The sequence below is a fragment of the Chelon labrosus genome (assembly GCF_963514085.1).
Source record: "Chelon labrosus genome assembly, chromosome: 7".
NCBI classification, from domain to species: Eukaryota; Metazoa; Chordata; class Actinopteri; order Mugiliformes; family Mugilidae; genus Chelon; species Chelon labrosus.
This window is the reverse complement of record NC_140343.1, coordinates 27,309,899-27,325,844: the sequence shown is the minus strand read 5'-3', so window position 1 is coordinate 27,325,844 and position 15,946 is coordinate 27,309,899. Positions and strand designations below refer to the sequence as shown.

The window sequence follows — 15,946 nt, the reverse complement described above, 5'->3', positions numbered from 1 at the left end:
AACACATGTTTATAATGACCTCTAATTAACTGTAAATAAATAAATCCAAAAACACATTTAATGTATTTGTCCTGCAGATAAAAACCCAGTGGTTGATATTTCAGTAACAGAAGATCAGATCAGCAGGAAACAGTCTGATCCTGTGTATGAATATTAGGAGCGCCGTTTAGTCTCAGTGTAAATGTTTACTGCCCTGTTTAGATAAACTTGTGTTTGTGATGGATGTGATTGTTAATGTTGAATTTGGAGGTAAACTGAAAGCTAAGTGCTGCCTCTTCCTCCTCCTCCTCCTCCTGCTGCTGCTCCTGCTGCTGCTGCTGCTCCTCTGGTTTTATTTGCTCCATATGGTGTTTGACATGGTACCCAGGAAGGGGGGAAAAAAACCGGTGTGGGCGGAGGAAAAGCCTAGTATTTTGTCCGTCCTGAAATTTGATTCAGAAGTTCAGGATCCTGAAAGACAAAAAGCAAACGGAGGGGGAGGGAAGAAAGGCAGTAGAAGGACGGAGGGATATTTTTTTTAAAGCTGCGACAAGAGTAAACGCACCAAAATACTCTGCAACCTCCGACTAAAGTAAGTTCATTTATACATGTAATGTTTTTTTAATTCAGCAGAATGACCAGGGAGACAAAGTTACAGCTGAGAATAACTGTTAACACTTTTAACTGCCGTTGAGTGGACACTAAACACTAGATTTCTGAATGACTCGTGTGTCCTTTTACGCGCAGCTTCATGCGGACTCGAGCGCGCTTTGGCTTCGTTTGATGTATTTATCAATAAATGTGGAATTTCCTGCAGCCTCTGCACCGAACTAGACACCAGCAGGCGTTACTTGCTCTGTGGATGAGGAATTGTGTACACTTCTCGTTTGAGAGAGTTGCTCAGCAGCGGGGGGGAAAGTTATTTTTCAGAGTGGCCCCCTACGCGCCTTTCCACATCCATGCCAGCTCCGATAAGCAACGAGACTTTTTTTCAGCACGCCGCCCCCCCACCCCCCTCCCCACTTCAAACCTAAACCTCCTTATAATTGCGCTCTATACATGGTAAAGTCCTCATTTGTTTGGAGGAAGATCGACGCCGCAGAGATTTGCGTGCCGCCTGTGCGCCACAGTTGGATGTGCGCCAAAAAAAGAAATAATTAAAAAAAAAAAAAAAAAAAAGTCCAAAAGGAAAATGTTTCCGATTAAATTCTCAGATGTTAATGAAGCGTCTCACGCAGCTCGATAAGGACAGCCCGACACTAGCAGCGTGGCTGGTGTTTATTTTAAATTCAAAGACGATTTTAACAATAATAAAATAATCTAGCACAGAAAGAATTAAAAGTATTCGGATCATTTACTGAATTAAAGGGAAAGGTGCGTTATAAGCATCAGTTTTTTGTGGTAACTATTTGTATTTACATAATATTTTATAATCAGTCATATTTTATAAACTATTTTTTATCTTATAACCAAGTATTAATAGTTGTAACTGACCTAAAAGTGCACCATTGTTGTGAAGAAGAAGTATCAAGTAGCACAAACAGGAATAATCGAGTGATTTACTTGAGTGAATGTTGCCACACAGAAATTTGTCTGCACCAATTTACTAACTCATCTTAATCAAAAGTGATCCTAAATCAGGAGTCATTGATTCAATTAAAATTGTCCTTAAGTACCGTATATGAGTAAATGCAGCCGCACAGAAACTCTTGTGCAGAGTAAGTCTGACCCTTATCAAGTCATCATCTTGATTTAAAGTGATCGTCAGTTTGTTTTTCTTCCTCACCAGACATCATGATGATAATTCTTGCAGACGTTAACTTTCACTTTGTCTGCTCTGCTGCTGAATAGACTCTCTGTTAGTCTGGTTTCCTGATGAACACCTGAGGTTTCTGCTTCTGTACGTTTGTAAGAACAAGTGAAATTAAAGCTGCAAGCAGCATTGAGGTGGCCAAGCAGAAAGTTCAGCAGTGCAGATTTGCCACGTAACTGAATGCAGTCGCATCAGACATGAAGCATTAAGTAGTCACAGCAGGTTTCAAGCCAAAAAACCCAGGATCGGTTGAGATATAAGGTCACTTCCTGTTTGGCGAATGCTTTTGCCAGTTGTTCCAGAAAGCAATGCATTGATAAGGCATGGTCCGAAGATGGCCTGTTCCAATTTTGGTGAAGATCAGATGAAATTTGTGACCTGTGAAAACGTTTTGATGTTTCTGATTAAATCCAATATGGCGGCCGAATCAGTTACGATGACATCACAAGTTGACGTGGGTCGGCCTGAGGACGTCTAACAGTATTACCAGACACCATTAGTACATTTTAATTCCAAACACATCAACAGCTAAAGGCCAAAATGCATGGTTGCTAAATGCAGCGCCCCCTAGAGGTCAAAGGTCGCCAACATTTCTTGAGCGTCCCCCTGATCAGGTCCTGAGTCCATGCACCGAGTTTGGCTTGGATACATGCAAGGGTTGCTGAGATATGAGCTCACTTCCTGTTGGCAGCTTCGCCGCAAATTTCGATTGGCTGTTACGGGCAAACGGTTTTAGTTCCGAAGACAAAAAGTAATGCGTTAATGAAGCACGGTCCGTAGATGACGTGTGTGAAGTTTGGTGTCGATCGGACAAAATTTGTGACCTGTGAAAACTTTGAAGTGTTTTTGATAAAATCCAAAATGGCGGAGAATCCAACAGGGCGAAATTAACATCATAGGTATTGTTGATCTCGGCATGATCCAAGGAGTCCAACAGTACCAAGTTTTTGAATATCAGGCATACGGGTCAAAAGTTATAAGCGAAAACGCAATTTTGCTAATTACATCGCCCCCTAGTGGCCGAATGACACCAAATTTTCATTGCGCACTTCTAGGGGAGTGTCGAAGCGCGTGACCGAGTTTGGTCTTCGGAAGTCAAAGCGTCGCCGAGATATAAGAAAACTTCCTGTTTGGCGGCGTTGCCGCCGACTGCGATTGGCTAACGCGAAAAGTCGGCATGAACTGTCACTGGGGCAACCCACGGTATCTGCGGATATCGTAATTTCATTTCAAATAAAAACGCATCAAGAGATATGAGCAAAAACAATGTTTTGCTAATCATAGCGCCCCCTAGTGGAGAAATGACACCAGATTTTTATCGTGCACTTGGGACAGAGTCTGGAAGCGTGGTACCAAATTTGGTTTCATTGCACCAAAACGTTGCCGAGATATGAGCTCAAATGGAAAACGGCGCCTTCGCCGCCGATTTTGATTGGCTGTTACGGGCGACCGCTTGTAGTTCCGAAGACAAAAAGTAATGCGTTAAGGAAGCATGGTCTGTTGATGACGTGTTTGAAGTTTGGCGTCGATCGGACCAAATTTGTGACCTGTGAAAACTTTGAAAGGTTTTTGATGAAATCCAAAATGGCGGAAAATCCATCATGGCGGAAATTGACGCCATATGGTGCGTTGAACTCGGCGTGGTCCAAGGATGCCGAGGATACCTTGTTTTCAAAAATCGGACATACGGTTCAAAAGTTACATGCACAAATGTACTTCAAACTTTGACCCGTTGGTGGCGCTAGAGCGTGGTTAGTGCTTACATGAAACTCAGTCAAAGTAATGTTGAGACTGTCCTTAAGCTGTGTGCAAAATTTCACAACTTTTTACCATACGGTTCTATGGGCTGCCATAGACTCCCATGGCGGAATAATAATAATTAAAGCTGCAAGCAGCATTGAGGTGGCCAAGCAGAAAGTTCAGCAGTGCAGATTTGCCATGTAACTCAATGCAGTCGCATCAGACATAAAGCATTAAGCAGTCACAGCAGGTTTCAAGCCAAAAAACCCAGGATCGGTTGAGATATAAGGTCACTTCCTGTTTGGCGAATGCTTTTGCCAATTGTTCCAGAAAGCAAATACATTGATAAGGCATGGTCCGAAGATGGCCTGTTCCAATTTTGGTGAAGATCAGATGAAATTTGTGACCTGTGAAAATGTTTTGATGTTTCTGATTAAATCCAATATGGCGGCCGAATCAATTACGATGACATCACAAGTTGACGTGGGTCGGCCTGAGGACGTCTAACAGTATTACCAGACACCATTAGTACATTTTAATTCCAAACACATCAACAGCTACAGGCCAAAATGCATGGTTGCTAATTGCAGCGCCCCCTAGAGGTCAAAGGTCGCCAAAATTTCTTGAGCGTCCCCCTGATCGGGTCCTGAGTCCATGCACCGAGTTTGGCTTTGATACATGCAAGGGCTGCTGAGATATGAGCTCACTTCCTGTTAGGGGCTTCGCCGCAAATTTCGATTGGCTGTTACGGGAGAACGGTTTTAGTTCCGAAGACAAAAAGTAATGCATTAATGAAGCACGGTCCGTAGATGACGTGTGTGAAGTTTGGTGTCGATCGGACAAAAGTTGTGACCCGTGAAAACTTTTAAGTGTTTTTGATTAAATCCAAAATGGCGGAAATTCCAATGGGGCGAAATTAACATCATAGGTATCGTTGATCTCGGCATGATCCAAGGAGTCCAACAGTACCAAGTTTTTGAATATCAGGCATACGGGTCAAAAGTTATAAGCAAAAACGCAATTTTGCTAATTACATCGCCCCCTAGTGGCCGAATGACACCAAATTTTTATTGCGCACTTCTGAGGGAGTGTCGAAGCCCGTGACCAAGTTTGGTCTTCGGAAGTCAAAGCGTCACCGAGATATAAGAAAACTTCCTGTTTGACGGCGTTGCCGCCGACTGCGATTGGCTAACGCGAAAAGTTGGCATGAACTGTCACTGGGGCAACCCACGGTATGTGCGGATATCACAATTTCATTTCAAATAAAAACGCATCAAGAGATATGAGCAAAAACAATGTTTTGCTAATTATAGCGCCCCCTAGTGGCAACAGGACACCAGATTTTTGCCGTGCACTCGGGACAGTATCTGGAAGCGTGGTACCAAATTTGGTTTCATTGCACCGAAGCGTTGCCGAGGTACGAGCTGAAATGGAAAACGGCGCCTTCGCCGCAAATTTCGGTTGGCTGTTACGGGCGAGCGGTTAAAGTTCTGAAGACAAAAAGTAATGCGTTAATGAAGCATGGTCTGTTGATGATGTGTTTGAAGTTTGGTGTCGATCGGACAAAATTTGTGACCCGTGAAAACTTTTAAAAGTTTTTGATGAAATCCAAAATGGCGGAAAATCCATCATGGCGGAAATTGACGCCATATGGTGCATTGAACCCGGCGTGGTCCAAGGATGCCGAGGATACCTTGTTTTCAAAAATCGGACATACGGTTCAAAAGTTACATGCACAAATGTACTTCAAACTTTGACCCGTTGGTGGCGCTAGAGCGTGGTTAGTGCTTACATGAAACTCTGTCAAAGTAATGTTGAGACTGTCCTTAAGCTGTGTGCAAAATTTCACAACTTTTTACCATACGGTTCTATGGGCTGCCATAGACTCCCATGGCGGAATAATAATAATAATAGGGAAGAAAACGTACAAACACAATAGGTGTCCTACGCAGCTTCGCTGCTTGGCCACCAATAATAGGGAAGAAAACGTACAAACACAATAGGTGTCCTACGCAGCTTCGCTGCTTGGCCACCAATGATCAGTACGCTGACCTCTTTAGGCCTTTGAACTATCCACAGAAGAAAGACCACCTCTTATTATCCATGACCAGGGCATAAAGCCTGCAGTTATTTGTCATGGACCATTAAGTTTAGGAACTACTGTGTTATAAAGCTATCATATGTTGTTTTTGTTTTTTTTATCTTATAACAAAGAACAAATAGATTAATTGGCTAAAAGGTGAATAATTTTCCTCTGAAGTGTAGCAGAGAAGTAGCATAAAGTAGAATAGACAGGACTAATCCAGTAAAGAACCTTAAAATTTTACTTTTAACACTTGAGTACATGTATGTTACCTCTGCTTTTCTTATAAACACTGGAGGTTTTTTCTTCTTTCGGTCATTGAGCTTAAACAGCAAACAAACTGCAAACAGTGGGACGACTGGACTCGTTTGAGGTTTCTTGACGATTTTTCACTGCTCATCCAAGAACTGGAGAAGCCACAAGTGGTGAAACATTTTCAAGAAACCTCAAACGAGTCCAGCTTTGGCTTGGTTTTTGGACATCTTTAGGTTTGTTAAAAAAAAAAAAAAAAAAAAAAAAAGTTAAATTGTTGATTTTTTGACCTTTCTAGGTCTCCAAACTATCCTTAGAAGAATAATTACCTACTTAATAGTCCATGAGCTTTCTATAAAGCCTGAGATTAGTTGTCATCATTCATAAAGTTAGGAAGTCCTGTGTTGTTAATAGCAGTTTATAAACTCATCATATGTTGTTATCTTATAGTCAAGTACAAACAGTTTTAATTGGCTAAATTTGTATATTTTATCTAGTTATCAGCACAAAACATCTCTAATTAATACATTATATCTTATTTGTTTAATATATAAAAAGCTTAATTAAAGTAATTCTGGTTAAACACTTCTCCCTGTTTGCAGCACGGTAGCTGGACTCATTTGAGGTTTCTTGAAGATCTTTCACCACATGTGGCTTCTCCAGTTCTTGGTTGAGTGGTGAAACATTTAAAAAAAAAAAAAAAAAATCTCAAACACATCCAGCTATCCTTGGTTTAGCTTTGCTTTAGATATACCACGACCTGAAGCTGCACAAACTCACTGTTAGGTGTAGCTTCATACACAGTACGTCTTAATTATCTGAGGATAAGACTATTTCACTGGTAACAAGTCAAAGCTGCTGAGTGTTAGCTAAACGTTGACATCCTGTCAGAGGATTGTTGTATAAAGTCACAACATTTATTTCCTTTATTCTCCAAAAAAAAAAACACATTTCCTCTGAAAAAAGTGAAATCGAAATTTTAAAAATGTTTACTTCCCTAGTTATAAAGTGTTTAAGGGATAAAAAAGATTTTTAAAAAAAGAGGGAAAGATTATTATTTTATAATCAAATTGAAAAAAAATGAACAAGAAACGAGACGTTTCTATTTCCTCAGTTGTTCCATGACTCTTTTGGATTCTTTGACTCTTGGACGATGGAGGATGATTTCACTCTCACACCTCTCTGTGTTCCTCGTTTTATGTTTCAAACTGACTTTTTCTTTCTTTTCTTTTCTCTTCTTTCTCAGGCTGCGTGACTATGAGCACCTCGGGGCTTCAGGCCACTAACCGGCAGAACGTGAAGGAGCTCGACAGCATGAAGGAGTCCATCAGCGATATCATCAACCAGCTCCAGGACATCGACCCCGCCAGGCTCTCCTTCTCCCCCTTCCTGGACCTGGACACTCAGATCTCCTTGGCTCCGGTGTCAGACAGCCCCGAGTCCTCGGTGGAGGAGCTGCGCTCGTCCTCCCACTCCGTCTCGGGCTCACAGCGCTCGTTGGAACCGCCACCAGCTGCCGATCAGCCAAGGAGTGAGTTATTACTGCTGCTTTTCACTGCCTGTTGGAGCTATAGAGGAGGCCAGGGCAAATTAGCAAAAGTCTGAGTCCTGACCGGATCTGAAGGGAGCTGAGACAGAGATGGGGCTGATTAAAGCAACAGCTAATAAGCCGTCACCTTTCCAGCTTTTACAATAGTTCTCCATGGTTTATAAGGCTGAGCAGATGTGTAAAGTTACCTGGAGCATCTCTGGATGATATCAGCACTGATCCCGTTAAAGCATGAATGCCTGTAAATCATTTATAAGGGTTTGAGAAGTGTTTTGTAGCAGCATCAGGTGTTTGTTTTAATATAAATAGGTTAAGTCAGCTTATATCCCCTGTCAGCCAAAGAAACCGTCAGTTTATATCATCTCCCTTAAGAGAAAAGATGAGTTAAATCTGTCTGAAGCCTGAAGGTTTTATGATGGTTTTAGAGCTTCACTTTTTACTAAAATATTGTGCTTGATGTCTTCTGGAGGAGAAATTGTAAAACGTTGGGCTGTGTTCTATGAAAGAGAGCAGATTTTATCTGTAAGAGGAGATAGTTTGTTGTTTTTTTCAAATGTCATTGTGGGGCAAAAAAACTCTGAGACAAACATCTAGTGCTGCAGGCCTGCTGGAAGGAGACTCCACCTGTAGTGAAGTGGATGAATATTTCTAGTATTTATTGGACATTATTATGATGACCTGCAGCAACAGACAGTCAGAGATATTTCAAGATTTTGATTCAAAACATTTTTCTAAATGTAGATTTTGCCGAGCTTTAATTTCTTTTGGCCTTTTTCTGCACATACCAACCTCATCTCAGTCTGAAAGAACGTTGATCATTTCTTGTATTCATTCATTCATTCATTTTCTGTAACCTCTTGTCTTGTGAAGGGTCGCGGGGGGCGTGGGGGGCTGGAGTCTAACCCACCACGCCACTGTGCCGCCCTTCTTGTATTTAATGAAAGTCAAAGAGTTTAATTTGCTTACAGCACAAACCTGGTGCTATATTATCTTATCATTGTTATTGTCAAAACTATCCCACATAAAGACCAAAATCAACAGTATTTTTAGTGAGTATCTTCCTAATGAAGATACAATATAAATTGTTAGGGACTATTTTCAACTGTGGATGTTAGATGAACTTGCCTTATGAGACTTTTATAGTTTTTGGATCAGACTTACTGTTAGGGATTAAACTGCATCAGGCTTTTACTGTAAAGTCAGTACTTGTATCAGATGATAGTAATAATATCTCCAAACTAATCTTGTAGGAAGCCTCATGTAATAGTTTCTTTGAGACTATGACCTCTGCATTATACTCTGGACTTTAGGAAGTGAATGATTAATGCAGTCTGTGGTTGGTTATTTTCAGTGCCTGGTTTTGGATTCTACATTAAAATGTGCTCTGATTTGAACAGGCTCTGCTCCTTGCCACCAGCAGCCCAGCGCCCGCCTCCCAGGAGCTCCTCGAGCAAATCAGATGGAGGACGGGGAGCTGGATCAAACTCTTTCCACCCCGATCATCACAGTGCACAATTTGGACGCCGCCACGGAAAACTGCATCGGCCCTCCAACCCCGGCCTCTCAGGGAGACATTCCCAACGGCACAGACACGCCGAGATGGAGTCCAGAATCCACCAATCTGGACTGTACTGTGGACGAGGGTCGGCCTCTGATAGGGCCGCCTCCGGAGAGCGTGGAGCTGGCCGTGTGGAGCCCAGAGCGCCGGGGAGAGACTTGTGCGGGCGTAGGGGAGGCCTCAGACCGGGGTCGATGCTGCTGCCGCTGCTGCCAGTGTAAATGCTGCCAGAGCGGCCGAGTTCCCGCTTTCTTCTCAGTCCTGGCCTCTCTTCTGTGTGCGGCCGGGATCCTGTATGCACTCTATTTCTATGTCCCCATTAAACCCCCCGACTGCCCCGACGTGACCAGCCGCATCGTCTTCACCCTCTGCTGCTGTGTGGTGGCAGCCATCCCCATCCTGCTCGGTATGCTTCAAACACCTGCATGCTGACATTTGAAAAAACAACAACCATGTGAGCGCCTCAAATGAAAGATAAAGATTAAGAGAGGATTTGGTTTGTCTGGCTGCCTCGTCTAGGAATGTTTCAGTGTCTCCTGTCCCCTTTAATTTCATGCGCTTTCAACCTCAATGCAGCAGACGTCTCCCGGGGCCTCTGGAGAGAAGCATAATTTCCCTCTCCTTCACATAGCTTTAAATGGAAACTACAATAAGAGGTTGGCTGCGTGTCTCCTCTCCCAGGCTGTGGCCTAATTGTTACAGAACGTTCTACTCACTTCCCAACCTGGGCGACGTGAACGAGAGGGCAGGTGGCAAAAACATCCAAATCAAATCCAGTTCAGACCATTTTCCTCTCCCCTATTTGTCAAGCTCATGACAGCGAGGAGTATTTGCATGTGGGCCATGCTGCTGGCGGTTGCTCTATTCAAATGAAGGAATGGCAAAAAAAACAAAGTGTGCTTGCGTAAAGATGAGAGTTGTTTGTGGAAAGATGGCCCAGATTCAAGATGCTAACTGAGTTATGACTCTTTTATCCTTCCCAGCGATGCTCATGGGTGCAACATGCCAATTCTGCACCGGTTCCTTCAGTCTGCAGGAGCCATTTCCCAGAAGACGGGCGGTGCAGCAGCTGTTTGTCACGGCGTCCTTGGAGCAGTTACTCCTCTACGTCCTGAACCTCGTCGTCATGGCTGCTTTACTGCCTCAAGACCAGCTGAAGTTGGTGCCCATACTGGTTGCCATGTTCATCTTTGGAAGGTGAGACTGTGACTAAATCATAAAACCACCTTAGAGCTAAAGAGGCTTCAGACAGATTAGTTTAATAACATGAAAGCAGATTGATCACACTATTAAAAAAACAGGTATGTGAAAACAAAACTGATTTTCACAACCACAGACATGATTTTATAAGGAAAGTTAAATATTACAGCTTCACTGGCAGCTCATGTTGGAGCTAAAGTCATTATCAGATTCATGGTAGGAACATTAGGAAACATTACCAGGGTTAACTCCACAAGGGTAATACACAGGGGTAATAGTTCAGCACAGAGGAAAATCGAAGGACGACTTGATAAAAAACAAAGGGAAAGGCAGGATTATATACACCGATCAGGAATAACATTATGACCACCTTCCTAATATTGTGTAGGTCTCCCTTGTGCCTCCAAAACAGTTGGACCAATGGACATGGGCCTTCTGAGGGTGTCCTGTGGTGTCTGGTAACACAATGTTGTTAGTGGGGGCCTTTGGGCCCTATGGGTTGAGGGGAGGGGCCTCTGTGGATCATCCCACAGATACTTGATCAGTTTGGGATCTAGTGAATTTGGAGGCCAGGTGAACACCTTGTGCTGTTTTTCATGTTTTTTTTTTAGTTGTTCCTAAACCGTCATTGCCATGGAGTGGGGGTGCCTGGTCTGGTCTAGGTGGGTGGTACATGTCTAAGGAACATCCACGGTAAACTTCTAGACATCCAGGTCTAGAAGTTTAATTGCATTGTCACAAGATGGTCAATGTTATTTACCTGTCCTGTCAGTGGTTTTAATGTTGTGGCTGATCGGTGTAAGCACACTCGGGCCGAGGGGTGACGAGACACAGGTCACAAAATAAAAACGGGAAACATACGGAAACCAAACAGGATCACAATGGAGGCACCAAGCTAATGGTGGCTCTGCTCTTCTTTTCTTAACATGCCTTAATTGTTATTGAACAAAAATATACAGCTGGAGAGAATGATTCATTCACCGATGAAAGTCTCTATTAGCTACGGTTCATCCTCAGGGTTTTTCATGGCCCAGATTTGATGGCAATGCAAAAGATGTTGAGACATGTCACTGCAATATTTTAAAATTTAAAAAAAGTTGGGGCTAAAGCTATAGTTAACAGGTCACTAAACTCGTAAGGATTCAACCTGTGCGAAGTGTTTGTAGAAAGTGGATGAATTGTGACCACAGTCAGTAAACGTCCTCTCCTCTGCAGCTGTACAGAATGTCCGGCTGACACTTCTCTCCCCACCTCGCTAACATGGCTAAAAGCAGCTGTCATTAACAATATCATAAAAACCACCTAATGAGTTGATGAAATCAGACCAAGTTAAGGCTAATTTAATAAACTACCCCTCAAGAACTGAAACACAAATCACAATGACCCACTGTAAAGGAATAAGGCACGGATACAGAGAAGCAACATTAAAGACGAGGAGTTAAATATCACAGCGGTAGTCCAGCAGCTGGACGCTGGGCACAGATGTTGCTTGACCTGAATGCTAACATGCAAACAATGACCACCAGAACATGCAGACATCTCCCATGTTAACCATCTTACGTGAGCTAACATGCTAATTAGCACTAAACACAGGATCCTTAAAATTCTTACTGTTCATCCCAAGAATATCATGAATATATGTTGCAGATTTGATGGCAATCCAACAGTTGTTGAGACATTTGACTAAAATATTTCACATGTCAGCCCAAAGTTGGAGCTAAATAATAAAATGTATCACCTTATTCTGTGTTAGACAGACAGACTGACAGACAGACAGACAGACAGACAGACAGATAGATAGATAGATAGATAGATAGATAGATAGATAGATAGATAGATTCTTTATTAATCCCAAACTGGGAAATTTCACTGTTGCAGCAGCAATGTACAGGCACTCAACATCAAAGTAATATTAGGAATAGAATTAAAGTAATACAAAAACATATAAAAAATAAAGTAAGATGCATTTAAAGTAGATTTACAAATACATATTTACAAATATTATAAGATAAATGAAGAAGTGAATAATAAAAGTGAATATTAAAAACTTAAATTAAATTGCAATGAAATGTAATGAATTTACAACCAAACCAAACAAAGCATGTGCAAATGTACAAGAAAAACAAAAGTTCAGAGTGTCATCTGTCACACACAGATGAGGAGTTGTACAGACTGATGGCTTGAGGCAGGAAAGATTTCCTGTAGCGTTCTTTGAGACAACGAAGTTGTCTGAGCCTTCTGGAGAAGGGTCATCCATGATTGATAACAGTTTGTTCAGAGTCCTCTTCTCCACCACCGATTTACACATTTTAAGCCAATTTCTTCTCAACTAATTACTATATATTGTAGACATCATTGGGCAGTAGACCACGTTTATATCAAAATATCTGATATAGATATATTCGAGACCTGGAGAATTTGGTAGAAGAAAGGTGTGTTCATCACATTAGTAATGATTCATCCTCTGGACACCATGGATGTCAGTTCAAAAGTTTCATTATTTATTTCAGTCTAAAGCAGTGGACCAACAGACCAACGCAAATCAAGCCATGCAGCTAAAGGAGCAGGAAACAACGCATCCCTTCAGTCCCAAGTCCACTTTTCTAACCACTAGTCCATGGCTCTCAATAAAAATAAAAAAGGAAAAAAAAAATTACTTGTCAGCCAAAACATTTGATTGAATCTTTGCTAAATCGTTCCTTCTCAGTGCATCGTGAAAATCATTTCACAGCTTTCAGTGGTTATTTTGGTCCCAAGCAGTGAACTCATAGACCGACGCTGCCATTGGTAGAGCCACGCCACTAACACGGCTAAAAACGAACACAGCCACTGTCATTAACAAAGCCGGGGAGAAGTTTTGGCAGCCTGTCGTAAAGCAGCAGAAAACTCAGACTGTGACTCAAAGTAAAGATGAACACAGCTCCACTGAACTCCCTTTGTCAGCTCAGCTTGCTGCAGAACAATGTAGTTAAATAGAGAAGACAGAGGAGAAGGAAAAATGGTTTATATGGAGGGACTCAAACCAGGGATGTTGTGATTCATTCAAGTCTTCTTTCAGTTTTATGATGTTAACTAGTTTTGTAAATTTGACATTACAGCTGTCATATGGTGAAAACACAAATGAAAAGTCTTCATCTGTTCTAGATGCCTGCCTTGAGCTGGAAGATGCTGTGAAGCTTCCGTCTTTGTAAATTAGTCCCCCGTGAACGACCTCTCTCACAGAAATTATGATCTGTCGCCCGTATAAAAACACTACTTATGGCCACGTTAATTGCAGAGATTTAAAAAGCTTATATTTTTAATGGATCACAGCTGAGAAACCTTAGATTGAAATAAGTATGAGCTCAGTTTTTAAAGATGCAATAATTGCAGCTCCTGTCTACATGTGATAAATTAACACTGGTTAGGTCTGAAAACTAACTTGAGATTTATTTAGTGAAACGGTATTTCCTGAAAATAAGCCTGATTTACTGAGGCGGGGACACTCTAAGTGCTAATTTTGCTTTCTGAATCACCCATCAGAGAGCCTTCGAGTGTTTATCACCGACGTTTGAACTCAATCTTGTTTCCTGATTGGTGTTTCTTCTTCCTCCACAGGCTTGTTTATTGGATCTGCCTGAACACGTGCAGCTCCTGGCGAGGCTTCGGCTCCGGCCTGACCGTCTTCCCGCTCCTCGCCATGGTGGCTCTCAATCTCTTCCTCATGTACATCCATAATCTCAAGGAGCCACTTTTTGGCTCCCAGGACGGCGTCTATAATCAGGTCACCCCCTCTTCCTGGTCAGGGGAGACATCACAGAGCCCGAGTGGCAAACCAGACATCCTACCCACAGACATCCTGGACGCTCAGTGAGGAGGCGAGCTGCGCTTTCTTCTCCGGGAGGAGGAGGAGATCTTTCCAAAAATAGACCATTCCTGTGGTCTGCAATTCAGCTACACACGCTGCCACTATAACCTCCAACTCTGTGACGGCTTAACTTGTGTTTTTGCTCCTCCTATGCGCAGCCTTTTTTATGTGGATTCATGCTTATTATCTGAAATGCAAGAGCTCAGCCTGCTAGTGGCTGAGGACGCCTTTGAACAATGCTGTAGTCATAAAACATTTGTCCTTTTAAGCTATTCCAGTGCCTGTATTTAATGTCTTGAACTCTCAGTACTTAAAAGCTCTACTATATATATATATATATATATATATATATATGAAGCTGAATTTGGTTTGATCCTAAAGAAAACCATGAGCAAAGCAGCTACGGTTTTCAAACTTTATTATTATTATTGTCCAAAAGGTTTGTACATGATGAAGGCAGAATAAAAGCCATTTGTAAAAACGTCTTTCCATCGCTGGTTTTCCATTCAGCAGTCACAGCTATTCCTGGAGAGACGGCAGTGTGTGTTTTCAGTGCTGGGACTGTCATTATGTGATAACATGCTGTCCATGTTGCTCTCCACCCCGGCTGGCGTCCACACTGCTGCTGTTGAACTCGCTCGGTTTGTGGAACCAAAACGAGGCCAAAAAAAAAGCGAGAAAAGATGCACTTTTGTTTAATTTGACCGCTCAGTCAGCAGAAGATAAATGAGGTATCCAGATTACTGTAATTGAAAACAACTCATTGACTAAAGGTATTTGTCATGTTAAAAAAAGAATGAAAAATGAATCATCTTGCACGCAAGTCTTTTAAACATTTTGCACTTGTCTACCTGGTGTGCAGTATATAACATGGTTATAGTTGTATTAATATAATTAGAATCAGTAAGTAATCAGCTTTAAAGTGTGGGTCAGGTCACACACAGAAACAAGAAATATATTATATACCAAGTCTCTCGATCAGATTAGGAATAGATCTGAGTCTAGAAGCCAGAGCAATTTTCCTACCCACAATTCTTTTTGTGTCGGAAAGTTTACCTGGAGTTGCTCTGTTGGGAACTGATTATGCTCCAGCAAAGATCGGGTGGGCCAATGAAACAGTTGGAGCCTGCTTTATATGGATGGAAGAAAGAGTAACAGTGACATGGATGTCATACACATCATCTGAGCGCCATGGAGTTGAATTTGTTTACAACAAATTGTCTGGAGGTCTATCCAACTGCAAGCAGATATATTTTTTTCCATAATAAAATCCAGATGTCATGTCACCAGATTCACATTCTGATAAGAAGTGAGTCTGGCTATGCTAGGCAAGGCCAACAAGACAATTCTTTAATTCCGCTCCATGTTGATGCATTAATTCAATTTTATATCTATGTTTCTCCAAGAAGAAAGAGAAAAAAGTCAAATCTGAGCCTTTAAAAATGTATTTCTATGTGTATGTTATTGCAATGACACCATTTAAGGTGCTGTCAAATCAGATTTAAGTTGAATCAAAACTCATCAGATTATATGTTGCCCACAAGGGTGAACAAAAAGGTAACAATGCAGAAAACACATGAGGTAAAACAAGGCTCAGATGAACCAGTAAAAAAGGTTTAAGATCACCCCTGCATGGGAGGAAATGTGATGAAGCACATATTACAAAAACAATACAACCACATTTGCAACATGGTTTTTAAGAAGGAGGGTTCCTAAATCACACTCAGGTGAGAGTTTTATTTTGAGTTTTTATTTCTTTTTGTTATGGCAACAACATATCTGAAAGCAGCTCAACCAGTAGAGCCAGGCTGATGCTGAGGTTTAATTATCTGGGTCACACCAGTCGTATCCTCGAAGTGAAATGATGAAGACAGCTCTGTTAATTGGAGTAATTCCTGCAGGTTCAGTCACATATTCAAGAGAAG

At 41.8% G+C, this 15,946-nt stretch overlaps 1 protein-coding gene across 1 annotated transcript; it reads left to right on the top strand.

Moving 5' to 3' along the window:
* Positions 1-369: 369 nt before the first annotated feature.
* LOC311491213 (transmembrane protein 79-like) lies at positions 370-14,568 on the top strand. Its single transcript, XM_084549072.1, has 5 exons — positions 370-571; positions 7,114-7,398; positions 8,814-9,380; positions 9,958-10,171; positions 13,772-14,568. The coding sequence occupies exons 2-5, from the start codon at positions 7,125-7,127 to the stop codon at positions 14,025-14,027; spliced, it is 1,311 nt and encodes a 436-aa protein (XP_084405198.1). The 5' UTR covers positions 370-571; positions 7,114-7,124; the 3' UTR covers positions 14,028-14,568.
* The last annotated feature ends 1,378 nt before the right edge of the window (positions 14,569-15,946 follow it).

Bases quoted from the DNA above. Each gene is read 5' to 3' on its own strand.
- LOC311491213 (XM_084549072.1), top strand. From the start codon at position 7,125: ATGAGCACCTCGGGGCTTCAGGCCACTAACCGGCAGAACGTGAAGGAG. The intron at 7,399-8,813 runs GTGAGTTATTAC...TGATTTGAACAG, and splicing joins AGCTGCCGATCAGCCAAGGA to GCTCTGCTCCTTGCCACCAG. The intron at 10,172-13,771 runs GTGAGACTGTGA...CTTCCTCCACAG, and splicing joins GCCATGTTCATCTTTGGAAG to GCTTGTTTATTGGATCTGCC.